At 41.9% G+C, this 21,491-nt stretch overlaps 1 protein-coding gene across 1 annotated transcript in view; it reads left to right on the plus strand.

Annotated features, from left to right (window-relative positions):
• ICA1 (islet cell autoantigen 1) overlaps nucleotides 1–21,491 on the plus strand; it is an 89,820-nt gene that overhangs the window by 39,684 nt on the left and 28,645 nt on the right. Inside the window, exons 6-7 of the mRNA XM_065398744.1 lie at nucleotides 20,437–20,562; nucleotides 20,751–20,849. Of these exons, the coding sequence (XP_065254816.1) occupies nucleotides 20,437–20,562; nucleotides 20,751–20,849 (225 nt within the window). The remainder of the gene's footprint in view (nucleotides 1–20,436; nucleotides 20,563–20,750; nucleotides 20,850–21,491) is intronic.

The following is a 21,491-nucleotide window of genomic DNA, read 5'->3' on the forward strand; positions in this document are numbered from 1 at the left end:
TTTGAACATCTGAGTGCTTTAGTTGCTAAAAGAATTAGAACAAAATATTTGAGGATGTGTGTATGCAATATACTGTTGTGTGCTGGGTGCAGCCTTGTTATGGGTTGAATAAAAACCCCATGGAAATTGGTAGGTGCAAACTCATTTTTAAAGTTAACATAACTGTAAAGATAAGCCCCAACCTAAGACAAAAGGAGTGTGTGACTTCTCTCAGGAGCTTTGGCTGACTATTTTGGGTAGGTCTGGGTGGGAAGGGAGGCAGCTGTGAAACCATGGTAGCTGACCCTGGAGGAAATCTGAGGAGATATTTTTGAAAAGAGTGCTCTTGGTATTGTGAGCAAAATAATCTGTTTCCTGCTATTTGATACCTTCTGCATTCAGAGACGCAGAACTTTGTACATTCTTTGTAAATAAACACAACTGCATTAAAGAAATACCTGACTACCATTAATTTCTACTCCCAACTGGAACACTTACAGGCTCTCAAACTTTGACTAGCCACTTGGATCAAAAATACAATACCCACATTCAATTGTGGGTATGAACAAGCTATCCAAGGGTTGCCACGGTGTAAAAGAGACATACTGTTCAGGTATTTTGTCAGAGGTAGGCACAGTCATCTAGGATAGGGCTGCATACTGTTTGGAGCTGATTGTTGACTGAATGATTGGGAAAGATGTGTGAGTGGTAGGGAGGAGGGGACAAGAAGTTAGTAGCTGATATGTAAAGAGCACAAGAATAGATATCAGAATAGACCTGGAGCCTGAACCTACCAAGAAGTCTCTGGATATTTTGAGCCAAAGCAGTATGTAGCCCTTTTTTACTAACCTGATGTATAGCTATGCAAAAACATCCTGTAAAGGTGAGTTTTTAAACTGATTAAGTTAAAGTAGTGCAAAACCTGTGTGGACACTCTTATTTTGATTTAAGAGTGGTTTATCAATTTAGCTTAAGTATATCCCTTACTAATTTATGCTTAATCCCACATAAACCATTCTTAAACTGAACTAAGTCTCTACATGGGGTTTTGCATCAGATCATTTAAAATCAGATTTAAAAACTAATTTAAACTGCTGCAGTTTTTTTAATAGATCAGCCCTATGTAGGGTTACCATATTTAACAAATAAAAAAAGAGGACCCTCCACAGTGCCCTGGCCCCGCCCATTTCCCACCCCCAGCCCCGCCCCAACCCCGCCCTAACTCCGCCCCCTCCTCCCTCCCACTCCCAGCCACGCGAAAAGGGCTGCCTGAGCGCTACCGGCTTCACGGTTTGCCGGGCAGCCCCCAGACCCTGCGCCCCCGGCCGGCGCTTCCCCAGCGCAGCTGGAGCCCGTGAGGGGAAGCGCCCAGCCGAGGGCGCAGGGTCTGGAGGCTGCCCGGCAAACCGTGAAGCCGGTAGCGCTCAGGCTTCGGGCAGCCCCCATGCCTCCGGACCCTGCGCCCCCGGCCGGGCACTCCCCCTCCCGGGCTCCAGCGGCGCAGGGTCCGGAGGCATGGGGGCTGCCCGAAGCCCGTAGCGCTCGGCTCTTAAACAGAGCCGAAGAGTCAGGGGAGGAGCAGAGCCGCCGCGGCTGGAGGCTCTGCTCCTCCCCTGACTCTTCGGCTCTGTTTAAGAGCCGAGCTGCCCGAGCGCTACCGGCTTCGGGCAGCCCCCATGCCTCCGGACCCTGCGCCGCCGGAGCCCGGGAGGGGAAGTGCCCGGCCGGTGGCTGGGGTCCGGAGGCAAGGGGGCTGCCTGAAGCCCATAGCGCTCGGGCAACTCGGCTCTTAAACAGAGCCGAAGAGTCGGGAGGAGCAGAGCAGCCGCGGGAGGGGAAGTGCCCGGCCGGCATTTTCCCGGACATGTTCGGCTTTTTGGCAATTCCCCCCGGACGGGGGTTTGATTACCAAAAAGCCGGACATGTCCGGGAAAAACCGGACGTATGGTAACCCTACCCTATGAGTCCACCAAATATCTTCCACTGTTCCATTTCTTTAGAGTGTAACTTGCAGTTCCTTGTGGCTATGTGGACAACGTGTACCTTTTGATTCACCAAGTCTCATACATATGGTTTTACCGTATGAGATCATTCTGAATAAAGGCAAAGATTTTTGGTTTTGTTTCCAAAGGCTAAAGAGAAATAACCCACGTAAGTTGCAGCTTCTTAAAAGATGTCATGTTCACTGTTTTATAAATAGTGAATTGTGGCTGGAATTATGGAAAGTGTCCAGAATATGTATTTGAGAGTTTGCTATATATTCTTAATTGTTGGTGGAGTGATTGGGGTCATACCTTGGAATTACGATCTAGTGTTCTTTGTGTAGGTGGTATGAGATGTGTGACGGAAGGCTTCTAGTGTCTAGTTCTGGGATGGGTAATTTATTGAATCTCAGTCCAGAAATACATCTTTGATTAGCCTAGAGCAGGGGTGGCCAAACTACGGCCAGGGAGACGCATCTGGCCCTTCAGACGTTTTAATCTGGTCCTCGAGCTCCCGCCAGGGAGTGGGGTCTGGGTCTTGTCCCGCTCCAGTGCTTCAGCCGGGGAGCAGTGTTGGGGGCTTGATCTGCTCTGCGTGTGCCGTGGCTCCACACGGCTCCCGGAAGCAGCAGCATGTCCCCCCTCTGGCTCCGTACACTGCCCCTGACCCAAGCGCTGCCCCCGCAGCTCCCATTGGCCAGGAACCACAGCCAATGGGAGCCGCAGGGGTGGTGCCTGCGGACAGGGCAGCGAGCAGAGCCGCCTGGCTGCGCCGCCACATAGGAGATGGAGGGGGGACATGCTGCTTCCGGGAGCTGCTTGAGGTAAGCGCTGCCTGGAGCCTGCACCCCTGACCCCCTTCCCACGCCCCTGACCCACCCCGATCCCCCTCCTGCCCTCCAAACCCCTCGGTCCCAGCCCAGAGCACCCTTCTGCACCCCCAACCCCACATCCCCACCCCAGAGCCTGTACCCCCAGCTGGAGCCCTCACCCCAACCCCAGTTTCATGAGCATTCATGGCCCGCCATACAATTTCCATACCCCTGGCCTAGAGAGCATTTCTGTTTCTGTTCAGATGTACCTTTCTAATAGGCACGTGTGAGTATTCATCATATTAGGAGCAGCAGTGACCTCTAGATTTGAGGTTGCATAACAGTTTCCATTCTAAATCCCTACCCTCAGTTGCACAGACCTTTTTGAAACTTTCACCTTTGAAGGTCAAATTTTGCAGTCTTAGTATCTGCATGAGGATGTTTTTTACTACTTTGAGAAAATGGTTCATCCTTTTTTGTGTTTGGGGAGAGTGAATAAATATTATTTTTCTATTTATAAAAAAAATGATGTGCCTCTTATTGGATCAGCACAAGGTAGAAAACTGAAATTTAGTATGGAGAAGACCATCATTTACAATAAATGCTTTTAACTGTTGCAGTGAAGTTTCATTTGGATTTGACAGACTTGTGCTCTTGGGAAATTTGTTTGCTGTGCATGTGCAGTACATTCTGCACAGCATTTTCTCTATGCTCATAAAGGGTGTACTTAAGGAAGGCTGCATTGCACATATTAGTATGTGGCTAACTTATTTGCATAGCGGAAAGCATGCTGAAAGTGCAAAAGGACTAGTACGAAGAGGACTGCTGTACAATTTATAAGGTTAAGGTTCATTTGAGCCAAATCAGAGATCAAAGAGAACCCAGGTCTTTAACTCGAGTGAGTTATTCAGAATCTGAAAGTTATGGGAAATGGAAACCAAGAGTTTGAATGCATTGTTAACAGTATTTAATCATGGAGTATAGTATGGCACAATCAGCTTGCCCCTAGAATACAGCTGTGACGAATAAGATTGTTCTTTACACACATCCGTACTGAACAATAGCAAATTTGTAAGCTATTGCTTTTTGACAAGGAATTTTGCCACTTCTGAGGATTTTATAAGTATGTAAAATACATTTACGGGTAAATTTGGTTTACCTCAGAATAGTAGGTCAAGTTAAGTGTTTAAGGTATTGGAAAACTTTAAGGATCATTATGAAACACTTTGTTTTGAAAATATAAAAAAAAAATCTATTCAGCAAAAGTGCTGGAATCTCCAAAGACCTGGTATGCTTGTAACCCCTCTCTTGCAACTGGATCTATCTGGGTGTACTGCACCCATGGAGAGGCCCCTTGAATTCTGTGCGTGTGTATGTATGTATGTAGAGTTCTGTTATCTGTGTCTTGCAAGTCATTTTTGTAAAAATTACAAAAAATTGAAAACATAAGCAACAATTAGGACTGTATCTAATGGGAACTATTGCAAGAATGATGTAGTATTGATCATCAGGATGGGTAGATAACTTGGACAAGGATTCAATTTACTGAGGAATTAAGTTGGCAAGGAGGAAAGTGTTGGTTTTTGTGAATAGAAAATTCCTAAGATGGCTCCATTGAGAAGCCTCATTCCATGAACACCATAAAATGTTTTAGCCTGTGTTCTAACACCTTAAAGTCGATGGACCTGCTCTGATTTAAAATGCCAGCACTACTCTTGCAGACCCACGTTTTTAGCAGAGTACCTCTTTCCTTTTTAAAAACGAGCTGTTCATTTTGACATGTAAGGTTTCAGAGTAGCAGCCGTGTTAGTCTGTATCCGCAAAAATAACAGGAGTACTTGTGGCACCTTAGAGACTAACAAATTTATTAGAGCATAAGCTTTCGTGGGCTACAACCCACTTCTTCGGATGCATATAGAGTGAAACATATATTGAGGAGATATATATACACACATACAGAGAGCATGAACAGGTGCGAGTTGTCTTACCAAGTCTGAGAGGCCAATTAAGTAAGAGAAACAAAACTTTTGAAGTGATAATCAAGATAGCCCAGTACAGACAGTTTGATAAGAAGCAAGTGTGAGAATACTTACAAGGGGAGATAGATTCAATGTTTGTAATGGCTCAGCCATTCCCAATCCCTATTTAGCCCTGAGTTGATTGTGTCTAGTTTGCATATCAATTCCAGCTCAGCAGTCTCTCGTTGGAGTCTGTTTTTGAAGTTTTTCTGTTTTAAGATAGCCACCCGCAGGTCTGTCATAGAATGGCCAGACAGGTTAAAGTGTTCTCCCACTGGTTTTTGAGTATTATGATTCCTGATGTCAGATTTGTGTCCATTAATTCTTTTGCGTAGAGACTGTCCGGTTTGGCCAATGTACATGGCAGAGGGGCATTGCTGGCACATGATGGCATATATCACATTGGTAGATGTGCAGGTGAATGAGCCCCTGATGGTATGGCTGATGTGATTAGGCCCTATGATGGTGTCACTTGAATAGATATGTGGGCAGAGTTGGCATCGGGCTTTGTTACAAGGATAGGTTCCTGGGTCAGTGTTTTTGTTCAGTGATGTGTGGTTGCTGGTGAGTATTTGCTTTAGGTTGGGGGGTTGTCTGTAAGCGAGGACAGGTCTGTCTCCCAAAATCTGTGAGAGTAAAGGATCATCTTTCAGGATAGGTTGTAGATCTCTGATGATGCACTGGAGAGGTTTTAGTTGGGGGCTGAAGGTGACAGCTAGTGGTGTTCTGTTATTTTCTTTGTTGGCCCTGTCTTGTAGGAGGTGACTTCTGGGTACTCGTCTGGCTCTGTCAATCTGTTTTTTCACTTCAGCAGGTGGGTATTGTAGTTTTAAGAATGCTTGATAGAGATCTTGTAGGTGCTTGTCTCTATCTGAGGGATTGGAGCAAATGCGGTTATATCTTAGAGCTTGGCTGTAGACAATGGATCGTGTGGTGTGTCCTGGATGGAAGCTGGAGGCATGTAGGTAAGTGTAGCGGTCAGTAGGTTTCCAGTACAGGGTGGTATTTATGTGACCATCGCTTATTAGCACAGTAGTGTCCAGGAAATGGACCGCTTGTGTGGATTGATCTAGGCTGAGGTTGATGGTGGGATGGAAATTATTGAAATCATGGTGGAATTCCTCAAGGGCTTCTTTTCCATGGGTCCAGATGATGAAGATGTCATCAATGTAGCGCAAGTAGAGTAGGGGCGTTAGGGGACGAGAGCTAAGGAAGCGTTGTTCTAAGTCAGCCATAAAAATGTTGGCATACTGTGGGGCCATGCGGGTACCCATAGCAGTGCCGCTGACTTGAAGGTATATATTGTCCCCAAATGTGAAATAGTTGTGGGTGAGGACAAAGTCACAGAGTTCAGCCAGAGATCAAGAAGAGGAGATACAGGAAAAGGAGAATAAAAATAAAAATGGAGGGGGGAAATAAAAGTATAGAGCAAGAGAAGACCAAAAGCAGCTTTTAGGTTACTTAACTTTATTCCTCCCTACACGTCACTGTGTTCTTCAGGAAGATGTTCCCCGTTAATATGAGAGTGACAGATGGTTCTAGTCAGACAATTCAATTTGTTGCTTTGAGTAGGGTATGTAACTAGATTAACAGGACTAGTTTTTAAAAAACGTACAGCAGGTAACTGATTCCCTTTTCTCCCTCTTCCATGTCAAGCCCTGAATACTTAAATCTTACAGATTAGTATTAGTGCAGTGCTCTTCTGTGTAAACCTGATCCTCTTTCACCAAACTGAGGTCTGTGAATGCTGCAGAAAATAGTTTGATCCTTAAGGACACGAACTGTCTAGTTGTATAGCAACATGTGTGGTCATCCCATGGCTTTGAAGGGATGTTTGCAGCATTGCCTCTTTGAAGAATTAGATGTGGAGATGGATTCTTTCTAGGGTTTTGGCAGCTCTTTTTCCTATACCTCAACCACTGTACTCAATAGACTTGCATTTGGGAGTAAGAAATGTTGTGCACAATCATTTCTGTGTTGGTTTTTCAAATTCATGATAACGCTGAGATAGGCATTTCTGAATAATTCATTTTTAAATAGAGAGGTCAGATGTCCATCCACAGAACTGTGCCCACATTGTCACTTTAGGTATTTACCCATCCAAGCACACAATTGTGGTCATCGCGTGCTCCAGTGTGGATCTGCAGATGTGTGCTCATCTTTGTTCTGAAACCTTGGACTCTTAATGTATAAATTTGATCCACAACATTCAAATAAAGCTGTCATTGAATTGAATTGAATATTTTCCTATTATTTGCAATGTATATGTTCTGCTTAAAAATTACAGATTTAATCCATGGAAGCTTTGACACTTTTAGAAATTTCCAAGTTTTTCTCCTGAGTTTCACCCAACCCATGTTGCTGCTAATAGATAGAACTGGTAGTGCTGCCAGTTGTTGTTGTTGCCTAACACTTCCCAATATGACTGTTTTCAATTGCTTATAAATTTAGGGTTACCATACGCCCGGTTTTTCCTGGACATGTCCGGCTTTTTGGTAATCAAACCCCCGTCCGGGAGGAATTGCCAAAAAGCCGAACATGTCCGGGAAAAATACCGCCGGCCGGGCACTTCCTCCCCCGCGGCTGCTGTGCTCCCTACCTTGACTCTTTGGCTCTGTTTAAGAGCCAAGCTGCCCGAGCGCTACCGGCTTCGGGCAGCCCCCATGCCTCCGGACCCTGAGCCGCCGACCGGGCACTTCCCCTCCCGGGCTCCGGGGGCACAGGGTCCAGAGGCATGGGGGCTGCCCGAAGCCGGTAGCGCTCGGGCAGCTCGGCTCTTAAACAGAGCCGAAGAGTCAGGGGAGGAGCACAGCAGCCGGAGCCCGGGAGGGGAAGTGCCCGGCCGGGGGCGCAGGGTCCGGAGGCATGGGGGCTGCCCGAAGCCCGAGCGTTACCGGCTTCACGGTTTGCCGGGCAGCCTCCAGACCCTGCACCCCCAGCTGGGCGCTTCCCCTCCCGGGCGCCAGCTGCGCTGGGGAAGCGCCGGCCGGGGGCGCAGGGTCTGGAGGCTGCCCAGCAAACCGTGAAGCCGGTAGCGCTCGGGCAGCCCTTTTCGCATGGCTGGGAGGGAGGAGGGGGAATGCGGGGCGCTCAGGGGAGGGGACGGAGTTAGGGCGGGGACTGGGAAAAGGGGCAGGGGTGGGAAAGGGGCGGGGCCAGGGCCCGTGGAGTGTCCTCTTTTTTTTTATTTTTTAAATATGGTAACCCTAATAAATTTGCCAAATGTTAACTGTCTGAGCTTAGATTTGCCATGCTGGGTGTCTCTAGGTGGAATTTTTTTATTTTATTTTTTTATTTTTTTGAAACAGAAGATGATTTCACAGAATTTCACAAACACAAATAATTTACAATGTATATTCAGTGATTTTGCAAAAGTTCATTTTTTATAGAATAAATACACCAAACTTAGGAAAAATCCATTTTGTATTTTGTTAATGCATGCCGAATGTCTAGGAAAACTTTATATATATGTGTGTGTGTGTGTGTGTGTGTGTGTATGTAAAATATATGTATGGTGTGTGTGTCAGATATAACATAATACAGTAACATTTCTAAATATTTTGGTATATAAGGATCTCTTGTTCCTTGTCACTCGAATGAGTTTGTATAAATGCAGTTATATAAATCCTATTTGTACGGGTAAGTAGCTGGACCGTACAAAATCTCAACCTTGCAACAATTTTTTGCCTTGAGCTTTCAGAACAAAAACTATCATAACATTAAATATCTGTGCAGAGTCAGCTCTACCACTTGATTTAATGCAGTAACTGGTAACAATAATAGGCTGTTGTCTTCTGTGTAGAGCTGTGGACAAGACCCTTGCCGCTGCTACAGTATTTTTGTTTGTTTTTTCTTTAAAGGTTTATGAATTGGCCAGATTTGGGCAGATCAGTAAAGGCACGTCTGTGACACCTTGACCCCTAGCCAAATTTCAAGTCCATGCTTAAAGCATGGTGGTGCTACAGATGATCAATGAAACAGTTGTAAGAATTTTTTTTAACATGGACAGAGCAACATATTTTCCCTTAATCTTATTTAGGAATTAGGGTTGTGCAGTAAAGAACGCTGTTGTCTGTACGATCCCTGCCTCGTTTGTTGCTGAATTTGGAAGGTGTGTAGTGATTGAGGCAGGGGATTTCAGGAAGAAGAATGGTGATTACTTGGTTAAGGGAGTTGAATGCCATCCCAGAGAACTGGATTCTGTTGCCGTCTCTGGCATGACATTCCTATGTAATGCTGGGCAAGTCACCTAAGTCAACCTTTTCAGAGATGATCGCTAATTGTATGTGCCTCGTTTTCTGGGTGCCAACTGAGAGACACCTGGATTTGCAGACATTTTGAATGCTCACAACTGCAACTGAAATTGGTTGGAGCTGTGCTTTGAACATACAAAGTGCTACAAAAATGGGAAGTACTCTTGAAAATAAGGGCCCTAGCTGTTTCAATTTGGGCACCCCAAATTAGTGGGCACTTCTGACAATTTTGGCCGTAATTTTTCTGTGCCTAAGACCTCCTGTGGTAAAATGGGGTTATAAACCCCTTCCTTTCACAGGAGTGCTGTGGAGATAAATTTGTTAATGTTTATGAAGTGCACAGATGTTATGGTGAGAGCACCCTAGAAATGCCCATGAGGAAATCAATAATTTTGTATGCAGTGCAGAATTTGGATGGTGTCCATTAATTAAGGCCCAGGGCATTGTGTTGAATGAGGACGATAAAGAGAAATATTGAATAACTAAATACCCATTCACTGAATTAGGCAAGAGTCCTGTGGGGGAAAAAGAAGTGATCATTTAATTACAGTATAATAATTCATACGCACAAGGGTTGGGAGAGGTGAATTAAAGTTCCATGGGCAACTTTAATGGCATTTCCTAACTTTTGAGTCATGGATTTTGCCGCCATAAAATTACATTGATTAAAAAAAAACAAAAAAAACCCCATGGTGTTAAAAGAATGTAAAAGAGATGACACTAACTTGTACCTGGAGTTATAGATCCAGAACTGCAGCTTCTGAAATGTTGTTAATGGTTATGTGCCACAGTCACCACGCCAACATGCAGGGAGTGTATAGAGGAAGGGACAATCCCTCATTCCCCTCCAGGCTTGCTTGTTTTCTCTTCTCATTGGTGGTGTATTTTATGCTGCTCTTTGTAATCAGGGTTTTACAACCCCTTTCACCTGGTCCTAGAGAGAGAGAGAGACAATATAATTTTGTCTTTTTAAATTCCTTTATTTGCAGGTCACACTGCAGCCGCTTCCTACATTCACTGTTCCGTAGCTTGGCCAGCCAGTTAGAACTGCTTGTGCTGACCCTGAGGATCAGTTCCTTCTTCCAGGGAAAGGAGCCTCTACAGGGCCGGGTCCGTAGTTGTTCCCTTGTACACAGAAGACCCATAGAAGTAAGCAGACCAACTAATTGGCTAAAAACTTGTAGTATACCAGTGGGTTTCTGCAAGATGTGCTTCCTGCTCAGCAGATCTTAAGGGTGAAATAGGCCATTGAGCTCTCCGTGCTTCCCTCCTTACAGAAGAATAAATAATAAGAGAGTGCCACCCAATCAATCACCTTTAAAGAGCCTGCCACCTCTACCATTGAAAGAACCCGGCTAGTAGCTTTGGAGGTTTTATGGAGCAATGAAACTAGGTCAAAGAGCTGTGGTCATTGGAGAAGGGACAGGACACTTGAAAAGATAGGAGTGCCTGAGCAAGCGACACGGGTAAACTTTTTTCAGCTGCCCTCAGCATCGCAGTCAAAGTCCTGACTGTTTATATGAACTGAACTTGTATATGTTATATAATGTGAAATAGACCTCTTTATTAATACAAGCAAACTTCAAATTCAGTAGTCTGTAAAAATAAAAAAAAAATCAGTGCAAAAATGTCTTGCCTCTTCTACTTCAGCACTAATTAAATGACTGATAAGTAATTAATTTCTTATTGCTAACAGCAACAGAATATATTACTGAGCATAGGGAGGTCCAGTAGAATAAATTTAATCTATATTGTATATCTGTTTTTTTAATACAGAGGAATATGTTAATCCTTCCATTGCTACTTTGATAGGTTCATTAAAAATCTTTTTAAAGAGATAAAATATGAAATGTATGAAAGGGAATTTGAAGGGAAACAACAAATGTTAGAGTAGTGGAGGTATATCACAGACAAGCCATTCCTTTTCTGATTTCACTGTGTGGTGTATGTCTGGCAGATCGAGGCTAATTGCCTTTTACAACTCAATTTTTGTTCCACCCATCATTGAAAATGGGTTTGAGCAATTGTATGTTGGATGGGAAGGAGAACAGGCGGCTAGCACTAATGCTGTATCCTTGCTGGAGTCAGAGAATTGTTCACATCTGCCGATTGTCTGTGGTTATGAAATAAACAGTTATGATCATCACTTAATCATAATTATACTGAAGTTACATTTCTTCTGAGCCAAGAACCTCAAGCTAGTAAAATTTTGCAAGCTTAGCACATGATTCTATATAAACTTGACAAGAGGAGCAAATTTATTTTTCACTGTAAACAAAATCCACAAAGAAGTTGACGCAACATGGTATGTGTCCATGATGCTAAGAGTTTCGTACTGCCAGGTCTGTACAAAGTCTTTAAAAAAAAAGTGTAATCATCTTCTCCCAGGACTTAAAAAATAAGCAGTGTCTGAACTCAAAAAATGCTCACTAGCATCTTTGCTTCCAATATTATATTACCATTTTAAAAATACAGATAGATAGCACTGCTAGCACAGCACTTCGTAATTTAACACAAACTTCCTTCCTTGCCCCAAATATCTTAACAGGATAAATAAAACAAGATATAGGAGGAGGGATTGGGGGGAGGGGTAGTTCAGTGGTTTGAGCATTGGCCTGCTAAACCCAAGGTTGTGAGTTCAATCCTTGAGGGGGCCATTTAGGGATCTGGGGCAAAAATCAGTACTTGGTCCTGCTAGTGAAGGCAGGGGGCTGGACTCAATGACCTTTCAAGGTCCCTTCCAGTTCTAGGAGATAGGATAGGATTGCTAGAAGAGGTGGGTTTGAAGGAGGAACTTGAAGAAGGGAAGACACAAGACGGTACCTAGCCAAGAGGACAGGAAGCCTGTTCCAGGTGTTGGTACAACATGGTACAAGGCAAAAGGTTATTGGATGAAAGGATTGGGAAGGCTGTTAGGAAAGGAGAAGACTGAAGGAGAAAATGAAAGCAAATGGGGGGGGGTAGCTATGTAGGGTGTTGTAAGTGAAGATGAGGCACCTGTCTATATTAGGAAAAGATAGTAAGATGGTGGAGGTATCAAGCAGGAGGGGGATGTGATTGGAGTTGTGTGAGAGGAAGATGGCTTTGGTGACTGGCAGCATTTTGGATAGCCTGGAGGAAAGAGAGAGAGAGACCAGAAGGAAGAGGTTACAGTAATTATTGGGGGGAGAATTCAGGAGTGGACAGAATTTTAGTAGTGGGGACAGTGAAGAAAGGGCAAAGTTTGGAGAGATTAGTGTCATGGTCCGGTATGTTGAGAGTGCTGAAGGAAGTGGAGAAAATTCACCATTTCCCCCTCCAGATAGTGGCTGTTAGACACAGCTCTGAAATAGGAGATGTGGGGTTGCTATCTCAATTTTTGGGAAGGAACATAGAGCTCATATCATACTGCTCAGCAGAGAGCCTGCCTCAGTTGTAGGCAGCTGGAAGGGAGCCTGCAGCACCAAGCTAATACAATTTGAGGCAATCCAGACAACACCCCACTTCTCATGTTGTTGTCCTTGGAGAGAGTGCAAAAAACAACCACAAAAATTAATTGAGGGCTGCGGAAAATGACTTCTAGTGAGAGTCTTATAGAATGCACATCAGAAGTAAGGCAGTGAGGGTGATTAACTAGGGGAACAAACTACCAAGGGAAGTGGTAGATTCTCCACTGATTGGTGTTTATAAAAAATAACAAGCAAACTGGATGCCTTTCTGGAAAGTATGCTTTAGTCAGACACAAGTTATTGGCTCAATACCGAGGTACCTGGGTGAAATTTAATGGCCAGTGTTATACAGAAGGTCAGACTAGATGATCTAATGGTCCTTTCTGGCCTTAGACTGTAAGAATCTTTCCAACACACTGCTTTCACCTGGAGACCCCATTGCTAGAGAGGTTTCATAGACCCCAAATACCACGGCAGGACATGGTGGACACCGGGTTGAAGAACTATGAACAGCTGATAATCAGTGGGAAAAATCACTGACAGATTTTAAGCCCAAGTGGTGGTCACATTTTCAAGGACATCTCTGTAATGAAAACAAAGCTAGAAATGTACTAATTAAATGAAAGCTGAGATAATCTTGCTCTTTATAAATTTCCCAGTAGTGAGTAGTAGGGGTGGGAAGGGAATGTCTTTAGGCTTCATGGACCCCAAAGACTCATGTCATCACAGGTCCATTTGTCTCATCTCCTTTAATATATTTACCTATTGTGCACTGTGAGGTATTTCAGGCACACTTTGGAGGGAGGGGTTCTATTAAAGAATACCAGAGTTGTTTACTACTAATAAAAATAAAACAAGCAGATCTACAAATACTTGTATGGAGTTCTTCAAGATTATGGTTCTTCTATGCACATTTTAATAAGAGCCTAATTGAAAGTCCACTGAAGTCTATGGGAGTTTTTCCATTGACTTGAGTGGGCTTTGAATCAGGCACTAAGTGACAAAAAAAAAAAAAATTCTGTGGGACAAATCCTCAGCTGGTACAAATGGTCATAGCTCATTTAAAGGGAATGAAGTTATAACAATTTAAACTAGCGTAAAATCTGCCCTAATAGGCTTAATCTGCCATTGATTTTTAGGCAGAACTCAAAAGTGGTGATTCCTGGATTTCAGAAGTCTGTTACCTATAAACACTTTGATCTGTTTAGTAAAGTGTTTTTTTTTAAATAGACAAATACACAAATAAAGTATATAGTAACTTCTGTTTCACTTTGCTTAGTATCCTAAAACTACAATACTATTTTAAAAGATGAATAAGAACTATTAATGTCATTAATTTAAAAAAAAAAAAAGAAATTTTTGTATTTTAAAACTTAACCCAACACAAACATATTATTGTTTCTCTACTAGTTGTTCTACTTTGCTATCCAGGTGAATAGGGTTTTTAAAGACCTACTTACTAATAGATTTCAAAAACAGAGCTCTTTCACCCACCCTTAAAAGCATTTCAAGTTGTTCTGTTCCATTTTGGTAAATTACACTATAATTATAAAAATACATGTTTAGATTCTGAGTCATGTACCCTTACAAAGAGATCAAGTTCCTTTATATATTGCTTCCTAACAATTCGGGGCTCTTCATTTTAATTTTAATTTATCATTTATGTAGTGCCAAAGGACAACATGGCTTTTACTTCTGTCTGTAAAGCTTTAGTAAAGTATGATCAGTTTTCAAATGAAAAAATAATTTAAAACCCTCTTGTTCTCTAGCACCTTGTGTACTGTAGAAGAGAGAGATTGATGGAACAAAACCAAGAAGCTTTCTTTTGTTCCTGGTAATATCATGGTCCTTAGAAACTGCAGTATACTATCTTTCATGTGCTATGTGCAAGTTCAGGACTACTCATTCTCATGTCCGAATGTAGTGTCCACATGAAATTTAATCCACACATCCCTTCCTTGCATGGTGCGCACACACACTTCCTTATGTTTTTGGCTTCTCTATTACCATTCAGATGGGGGAAGATGATATGACCTTTCCCATGAAAATTAGTGCACACAATGTGCAAAAAACCTGGAGTGTTAAGTAGATTTAGGGCCCCAGTCCTCCCTGCATTGAAATTGGGGTGAGTTTTACAATAGTAAATTCTTTATTGAGATAAAACTACTCAAAAACTACTAACTACCATAATGCATACTCAGTAACACTGCTGTAGTTTGAAGTTCCTCAGGATTTATATTAGACTGGTAGTTATTAAGGGGGTTATGTCTAGAGTGTTTTCAGTTTGATGTAGGCCCAATCCTTCAAATGCTTACTCATGTACTTAAATTACTAATCCTTGGGGCAGAACTTTAATTTAGTAATGTTTGGTTCCTAGGACATTGGGACCCAACCTGGTTGAGGCCTTCAGTAACTACCATAATATAAATGTTAAATAGTAGTAACGACGAGCATTACTGTTGAAATTCAATGGGAATAGTCACATATTAAAATTAAAAATGTGAATTACTGTCACAGGCTATTGTTTTTATGCATGAATTAGAATTAAGTTTCATTTACGCCTCTCATTTTGATAAAGGTGGATGGAAAAAATCTTGTTCTTGAATAAATAATGTCATTTGTGCGAAGGAAACTAGCTACAAGACTGAATTTAACCTCATACCAGCTGAAATACAATGAGATAGTGGAAACATCTAAAATTAGAGACAGTGCAAATGACAGAGTTCAGAACATATAGTTGTTGGGGAGTGGGGGGATTAAAATGGTAGCATAACTTTTTACATGTTTGTTTTCTTTAAAATGACTCAGTCACAGTATACGGTATAAGCATAGTTAGATATATATCAAAATCATGGGAATTTAATTTATGAACAGAGTTGGCCATCAGCTCACAAAATTCTTGATTTCAATTACGTTGAGAGAAATACAGCACTCAGGCGACCAGGGAGAGAAACTTTTCCCAATCATTTGTTCACGAGCAGTTAAGATTTCAGACCGGTTGTCTGACAGGAAAATGTGATTGTTCCAATTTCCAAGGTCTCATCTGGTTCTCAAGTAAATCAAACTGAAATGCTGTTGCTGCTGTGATGATTCAAATTAAATAGCACTTGTTTACATTCTGCTCATTCCGTTATGGATTGTGTGACATTGTTTCTCAGTTTTCTATAATTTATTGTGTCTCTGATACCTTTGCTTTATCTGGTAGTTTTAGTTTTATTGCTGCTTTAATACAAATTAAAATGCTACAACCTCCCGTGAGAACTTGGATTGATTGAGTAGGGAAATGTTATAGTTCAAATTCAAATAAAAAAATCTAATATTTAAGACCGATGGTAATATAAGTATAAAGTAGTGTATTCCAAATCTGTATTTTATAGGTTTCAGTGCAAGACTGTTAGAAGTAATACGTACATTCACTGTAGTAATATATCTGAATGTCGGGAATAGAAAATGATTTTTTTGTTCAGTGCTTGGCACTTTAGTAACTAAAAGACAAGGCAGTCAGAAGCTTTACAGATGGTGTTGGTGACATTGCCGGATTTGCTTGTATAGCAACCAGTTCTAATCTATGCTATGAAACTAAGCAACTGCTGAGCACTACATGCTGGGTACCTGCCTCTTTCACTGGGAAATGTTCAAGGCGTATTTGGATTAGTGTAATTTACTTATGTAGTCAATAGAATCCTTTGACCCCTATCAGAATTCTTAAAAATCTCATCAGGGCCACAATCTTCAATACATTCATGTGCTGAACTTTCAAGACGTGAGCAAAGTTAAATATATGCAGGGCTGCCCGGGGTGGGGAGCAAATAGGGCAATTTGCCCCAGGCCCCGGGCCCTGCAGGGGCCCCCACGAGAATATAGTATTCTATAGTATTGCAACTTTTTTTTTATGGAAGGGGCCCCCGAAATTGCTTTGCCCCAGGCCCCCTGAATCCTCTGGGTGGCCCTGAACATATGTGTAAGAGTTTGCAGGATAAGGGCCATGATGAAATGCGGTCATCAAAGTCATGGTGTATAGAGTAATCGCTGGGGAGGGAGACGATTAGGGTGTATTACATGAGCCCTTTATTTGAGAAGAGAACGCACGGTTCTGTCAGTGCCTAATGAATTATGAGGTATTAAGTAGATCAGGGGTTCTCAAACTTCATTGCACTGAGATCCCCTTCTGACAACAAAAATTACTACATGACCCCAAGAGGAGTGGCCAAAGCCTGAACCCATCCGAGCCCCAATGCCCCGGGTGGGAGGGGGGCGCAAAACCGAAGTCCAAGACCTGCCGCCCTGGGGGGGAACCTGTAGCCTGAGCTCTGCCGCCCAGGGCTGAAGCCGAAGCCTGAGCCCCACCGCCCAGGGCTGAAGCCCTTGGGCTTCAGTCCCATGCAGTGGGGCTCAGGCTTCGGCTTCAGCCCCAGACGGTGGGACTCAGGCTTTGGCCTCAGGCCCCAGCAAGTCTAACGCCAGCCCTGGCGACCCCATTGAAACGGGAACCCACAGTTTGAGAACTGCTGAAGTAGATTATGATTAAGTGTTAGTTTTATTATTAATTCCTAAAGCCACAAATATTCTTAAAAGATGTTTAATGTAATTTGGATTATAAATGCATGTATAGACAAACAAAAATAAGCAAAGACTCAAGCTGGTGTACTAGGCTGCATTTTCTCTCCTGAATATCCTGTACTGCTGTTGCAGAAAAAGAAGTCCCATTACTGACCAAACCTCCGGTAACTCAAAATACTAGATGAAATCAACTATTTAATAATTCTCAGAGGTGTCTTGTCTTCCTTGTTTGGCAGGAAAAGTGTATGGCATTTGGTAACACAGCAGTACATTAAGTATTTTAATAATCAGTATTGACACACAAAACATATGGTCTTGAATTACACATTGGGTCAAGTGGATGAAGTATTAGTCATCTTTGTTTTCTCTTTTGGAAGCTAAAAGATTTATAATCATAGATTCAGTTAGGATATAAGTATATAGTTTGACATGTACTATGTTACATAGAATCTTTAGAGGATATATCCTGAGACAGGCCCCTAGGTTACAGAGAACATACAATGGTTTAATCATATACCACTAAAAGGAAAAAAGCACACTTTCTGTGGTAATTTTCTAACCTTTCCTTCAGTTGGGAAAGTATTATTTTTAATAAATTGGAAACCTCGCATACATCCTAATTCCAGTCTGTTATATAAAACCCTTGTGCAGATTTACAATTCTGGAAATTAATAATTATGCATGCTGTCAGCAGGAATTATTCCTGTGGTCTGCCTTGTGTGTGACAGAATATTAAGAAATGAACATTCTTTGCACACTTGGGATATCACTATGCAAGGTCATAGTGGCATTCATTGTTTTCTTGCAAAACACAGGATCACAGCATATGGACTAGAGACCAGATTCTGATCTCAGGTGCACCAGTGTAAATCCAGAGTAACTCGTGTAACCCCATTGACATCAATGGAGCTGTTCTGGATATACAAGAGTGTAACTGAAACCAGAATTTGGTCCTAAGTCTCCAGTATATTTCCCAGAACCCCAGCACCTTTCCCATTCAAGTACCTTCATATAGCATTACTTGGTAGCAAAAGCTATAGATAATCTATGTTTAGACTTCCTTCTTTCATGTATTTATAACTTCTTCCAAAATTCTTCTTTTAAGGTTGCATTTTTAAGTGCTTGGTCTCAGTTGCTCTCTCTGTGTGTCTGTGGTGGGGGAGGGGAAATGGGAGAGTGAATTTTGAACAAAATGTACTCATTTATATTAAGTTATGTGATGATGGGGAAATTTATTTGTGTTATAGTTAAGATTTTTTTTTTTAAAGAAATTTTTGCAAACACACAGGCTTCAGTAGCCAAGCCTTAAAACTGGCCTTTTGAAGTAGCTTATCTTCACTGTTCTCGAGTTTCTAGACTAATTCGGAATAAAATAATATACATTGGAACAAGTGGTATGAAGTTTCCTCCAAATACAGGGCTGCAGTACTATTTGTTGTAATATGGAATAAGTTAATACATAATATCAATATTCATTATGTGGGTGTGATTTTTTTTTTAAATTAATTTATTTCATTTATTTTTGCCTGCCATTTCACTGTGGAGTTTTTGTTAGGTAAACTTTTTGATTTGTAACTATGGTGGTATACAGGGAAATCAACAGAGAGGTACGTGTGTGCAATATTTCTCCATTTCCTTAAAAGAAATCTGAGGAATTACATACAAAGATTTCCATCCATGTAATACTAAGGCAGACTTGCAGAACTGTCATGAAAATGAAACTCTCTGGTCAGGGGTGCCGTGAGCTGAAATTTGAGTGCACCAAGTCATAACACCACTCACTCAAATTTGGCCCGACTGCCCCCCTGTCAGGACAGATAGGTGGCCAGGCCAAATTTGAGTGGTGGTGTGGCCCCATGTGCCTGCTTCTCCCCTTCCCTCTCCCCCTCCCACCTTTGCAGTTCTTCCTACAGCCATGGGCACCAGCCACCTCCAGCTCCTTGGCACCAGGAACCCCCAGTCTCCAGGAGGGTACAAGGTTTGATCCAGGCTTTAGCACTTCCTGGGGGAGCAGAGTTGCAGGAGGGTGGGGTCTGGGGCTCCTAGAACTACCTGGCCCCTGCTGGGTACGGTGTTCTTCAGCCTGATCACCTCTGTGGGTGAGAGCTCAGGGATGGGTATGAGGTGGGGAGAGTTTAGAGTTGTGTGCAGGGCAATGTAGGGGAAAGAGCAGGGTGTGGGGTGGGAATAGCTTGGTGCTGGGCTGGTGTGGGGCAGCAGGAAGGGACTGTAGAGCTGGCTGCAGGGTGGAGATTATGAGTCTGAGTGTAGAGGCAGTGGGGGAGGGGAGGAAGAGTTTGTGGGATGGAGAGCTTGGGGCTGGGTGCAGGGCAGAGGAGGGAAAACTCTGGGCTCCCTCCCTTAGGGAAAATTCTGGTTACGCCCCAACCCTATTCACAAAACATCCAGATCAGCCTTTTACTCTGTTAGCTGCTGCTACTGCTAAGAGAACCAATACTTTACTGGCCTTCAAAACAAAAATTACTTGTTTAACAGGCAAAATTGTGTGCTAATTCTGGAGAGTGGGGTATGCAAAGGTTAATGTGAGCAGAAAACACAGTCCTGTGAAATTCTATATGCTTGTTTACCTAGGATAAGAAGGTTCTGGTGTTTTTATTAAAAGTATAAAAAAAAACCTACCTACCTATTATAAAGAAAGCTTTGAATAGAGAACTTTTGTAATAGAATTAAACTGTTAAATTGTACATCTACCATAGTCAGATATGAGCAACAATAGGCAGATGATGACTGTATAGTTTCATTCACATTGATTATAAAGAGCTTTATGCATATTACAGCACATTTTTGACTGTGTCTGAAAGAGATGCATACATATATAACTATATATATTTAACTGCTAGACACGCAATAAATACTCTTGTTATAATGCATAATAAGGTGCATTCAGTTCCGAATAAGTTGATCATCCTTAAAGCTTTTGAATGTGTTCCTACAAACTGTTATGAAAATAAGGACACTGTATATTGAACACATTATAAATAATAAATATTTAACATGCATTTTATGTAGTGTGTGTGTCAATATTAAAACATAACATCTTCAGTGAATGAATATAATTACTTATAGTAACTAAAAAGGACGAGAGAAAAATAAGACCATATGCTATCATGAATCAATCTGCTTAATTCTCATTTCACTGGGAGTTCTGTGCAACATTCAATAGCACAATAGGGGCCTTATATAGGTTTTTAACTAGTCCTGTTAATTTACCTAATTTTCTGAAAAGATTATATACGTTTGCTGCACTGTTTTTCAGGGTGTTTTTTTTTTTATAAGCTGCTAGGCTAGGTAGATGGAAGCAGAAAAAGTTTAAATAATTAAAAACCAGCTGCTCCAAACTCCCTCATCTCCTGTTTGTGATAAATGACTCTTTGTATTTGAAGGTTCAAGCACAAGTACGTCATGCAAAACTAAATTTTGACAAATTGAAGACTGATGTGTGTCAGAAAGTGGATCTTCTTGGAGCGAGTAGATGTAACCTCCTGTCTCATGTTTTAACAACATATCAGGTATTCAAAGAACACTTTGACCTCAAAGGAAATATTCCCTGTAAGCTGTAAAACCTGTTTTTCATATTACGGTAATGTGACAATATGCTGATAAGTATAAGACTATCTAAATCGCTTGGGGGAATGAAAGTTAGCATTAATACTGATTATTAAACTAATATTGTATTGAAATATTACTTTCTTTATAGACAACGCTGCTTCATTTTTGGGAAAAAACCTCACATACCATGGCAGCTATCCATGAAAGTTTCAAAGGTTATCAGCCATACGAATTCACTATGTTAAAGGTAAGGAACTTACAGGTGTATTCTTTTATGTATCCATTGATCAAGTGATTTGGTAATAAATGAGAGAAAAGCAGTACACATTTTTTAGTTGCATGTTTATATCTAGGGGGTTTGTCGTGGATTGCCAACCATGGTCATGGTGTGCAGTTTATCAAGTATCCTGGCATTTCCTTTTGATAAATGCGTAGTGGCCAGCATATGGCCCCATATCAGCAAAGCATCCCTATTCAGGATGGCATTTAAGCACTTGTTTAAAGTTTAAGCACATGCTCAAGTATTATCTCAAATAGTGATGTGCCCCAAGTGCTGAATCAGGGCCAAAAAGAATAGCAAGCAAGCAGGACAAACTCTAGGTTTTACATTGTCCTCCACAATTCCACAAATTTTATGGCCACCATTTTGCTTTTTGCACTTGTTTTTATAAACAGCTCTTTAAAAATATCCTCTCATATTAAAAAGAACGTCTGCATCTAAGTACCCACAAGGTGATTTTGGATGCTCAAGCTCTTTTTTCTTCTCCTTTGCTTTGTTATAAATTCTGTGGTGGAATTTCAGGAGTGCAGTAGAATCTCTGAATCTGCCGCACTTGGAACATAGGGCTGGACTCCATTCTCAATGCTTATGTTTATGATCTCTTCTGCC

Source organism: Emys orbicularis, chromosome 2 (assembly GCF_028017835.1).
Source record: "Emys orbicularis isolate rEmyOrb1 chromosome 2, rEmyOrb1.hap1, whole genome shotgun sequence".
In the NCBI taxonomy this organism is placed as follows: domain Eukaryota; kingdom Metazoa; phylum Chordata; order Testudines; family Emydidae; genus Emys; species Emys orbicularis.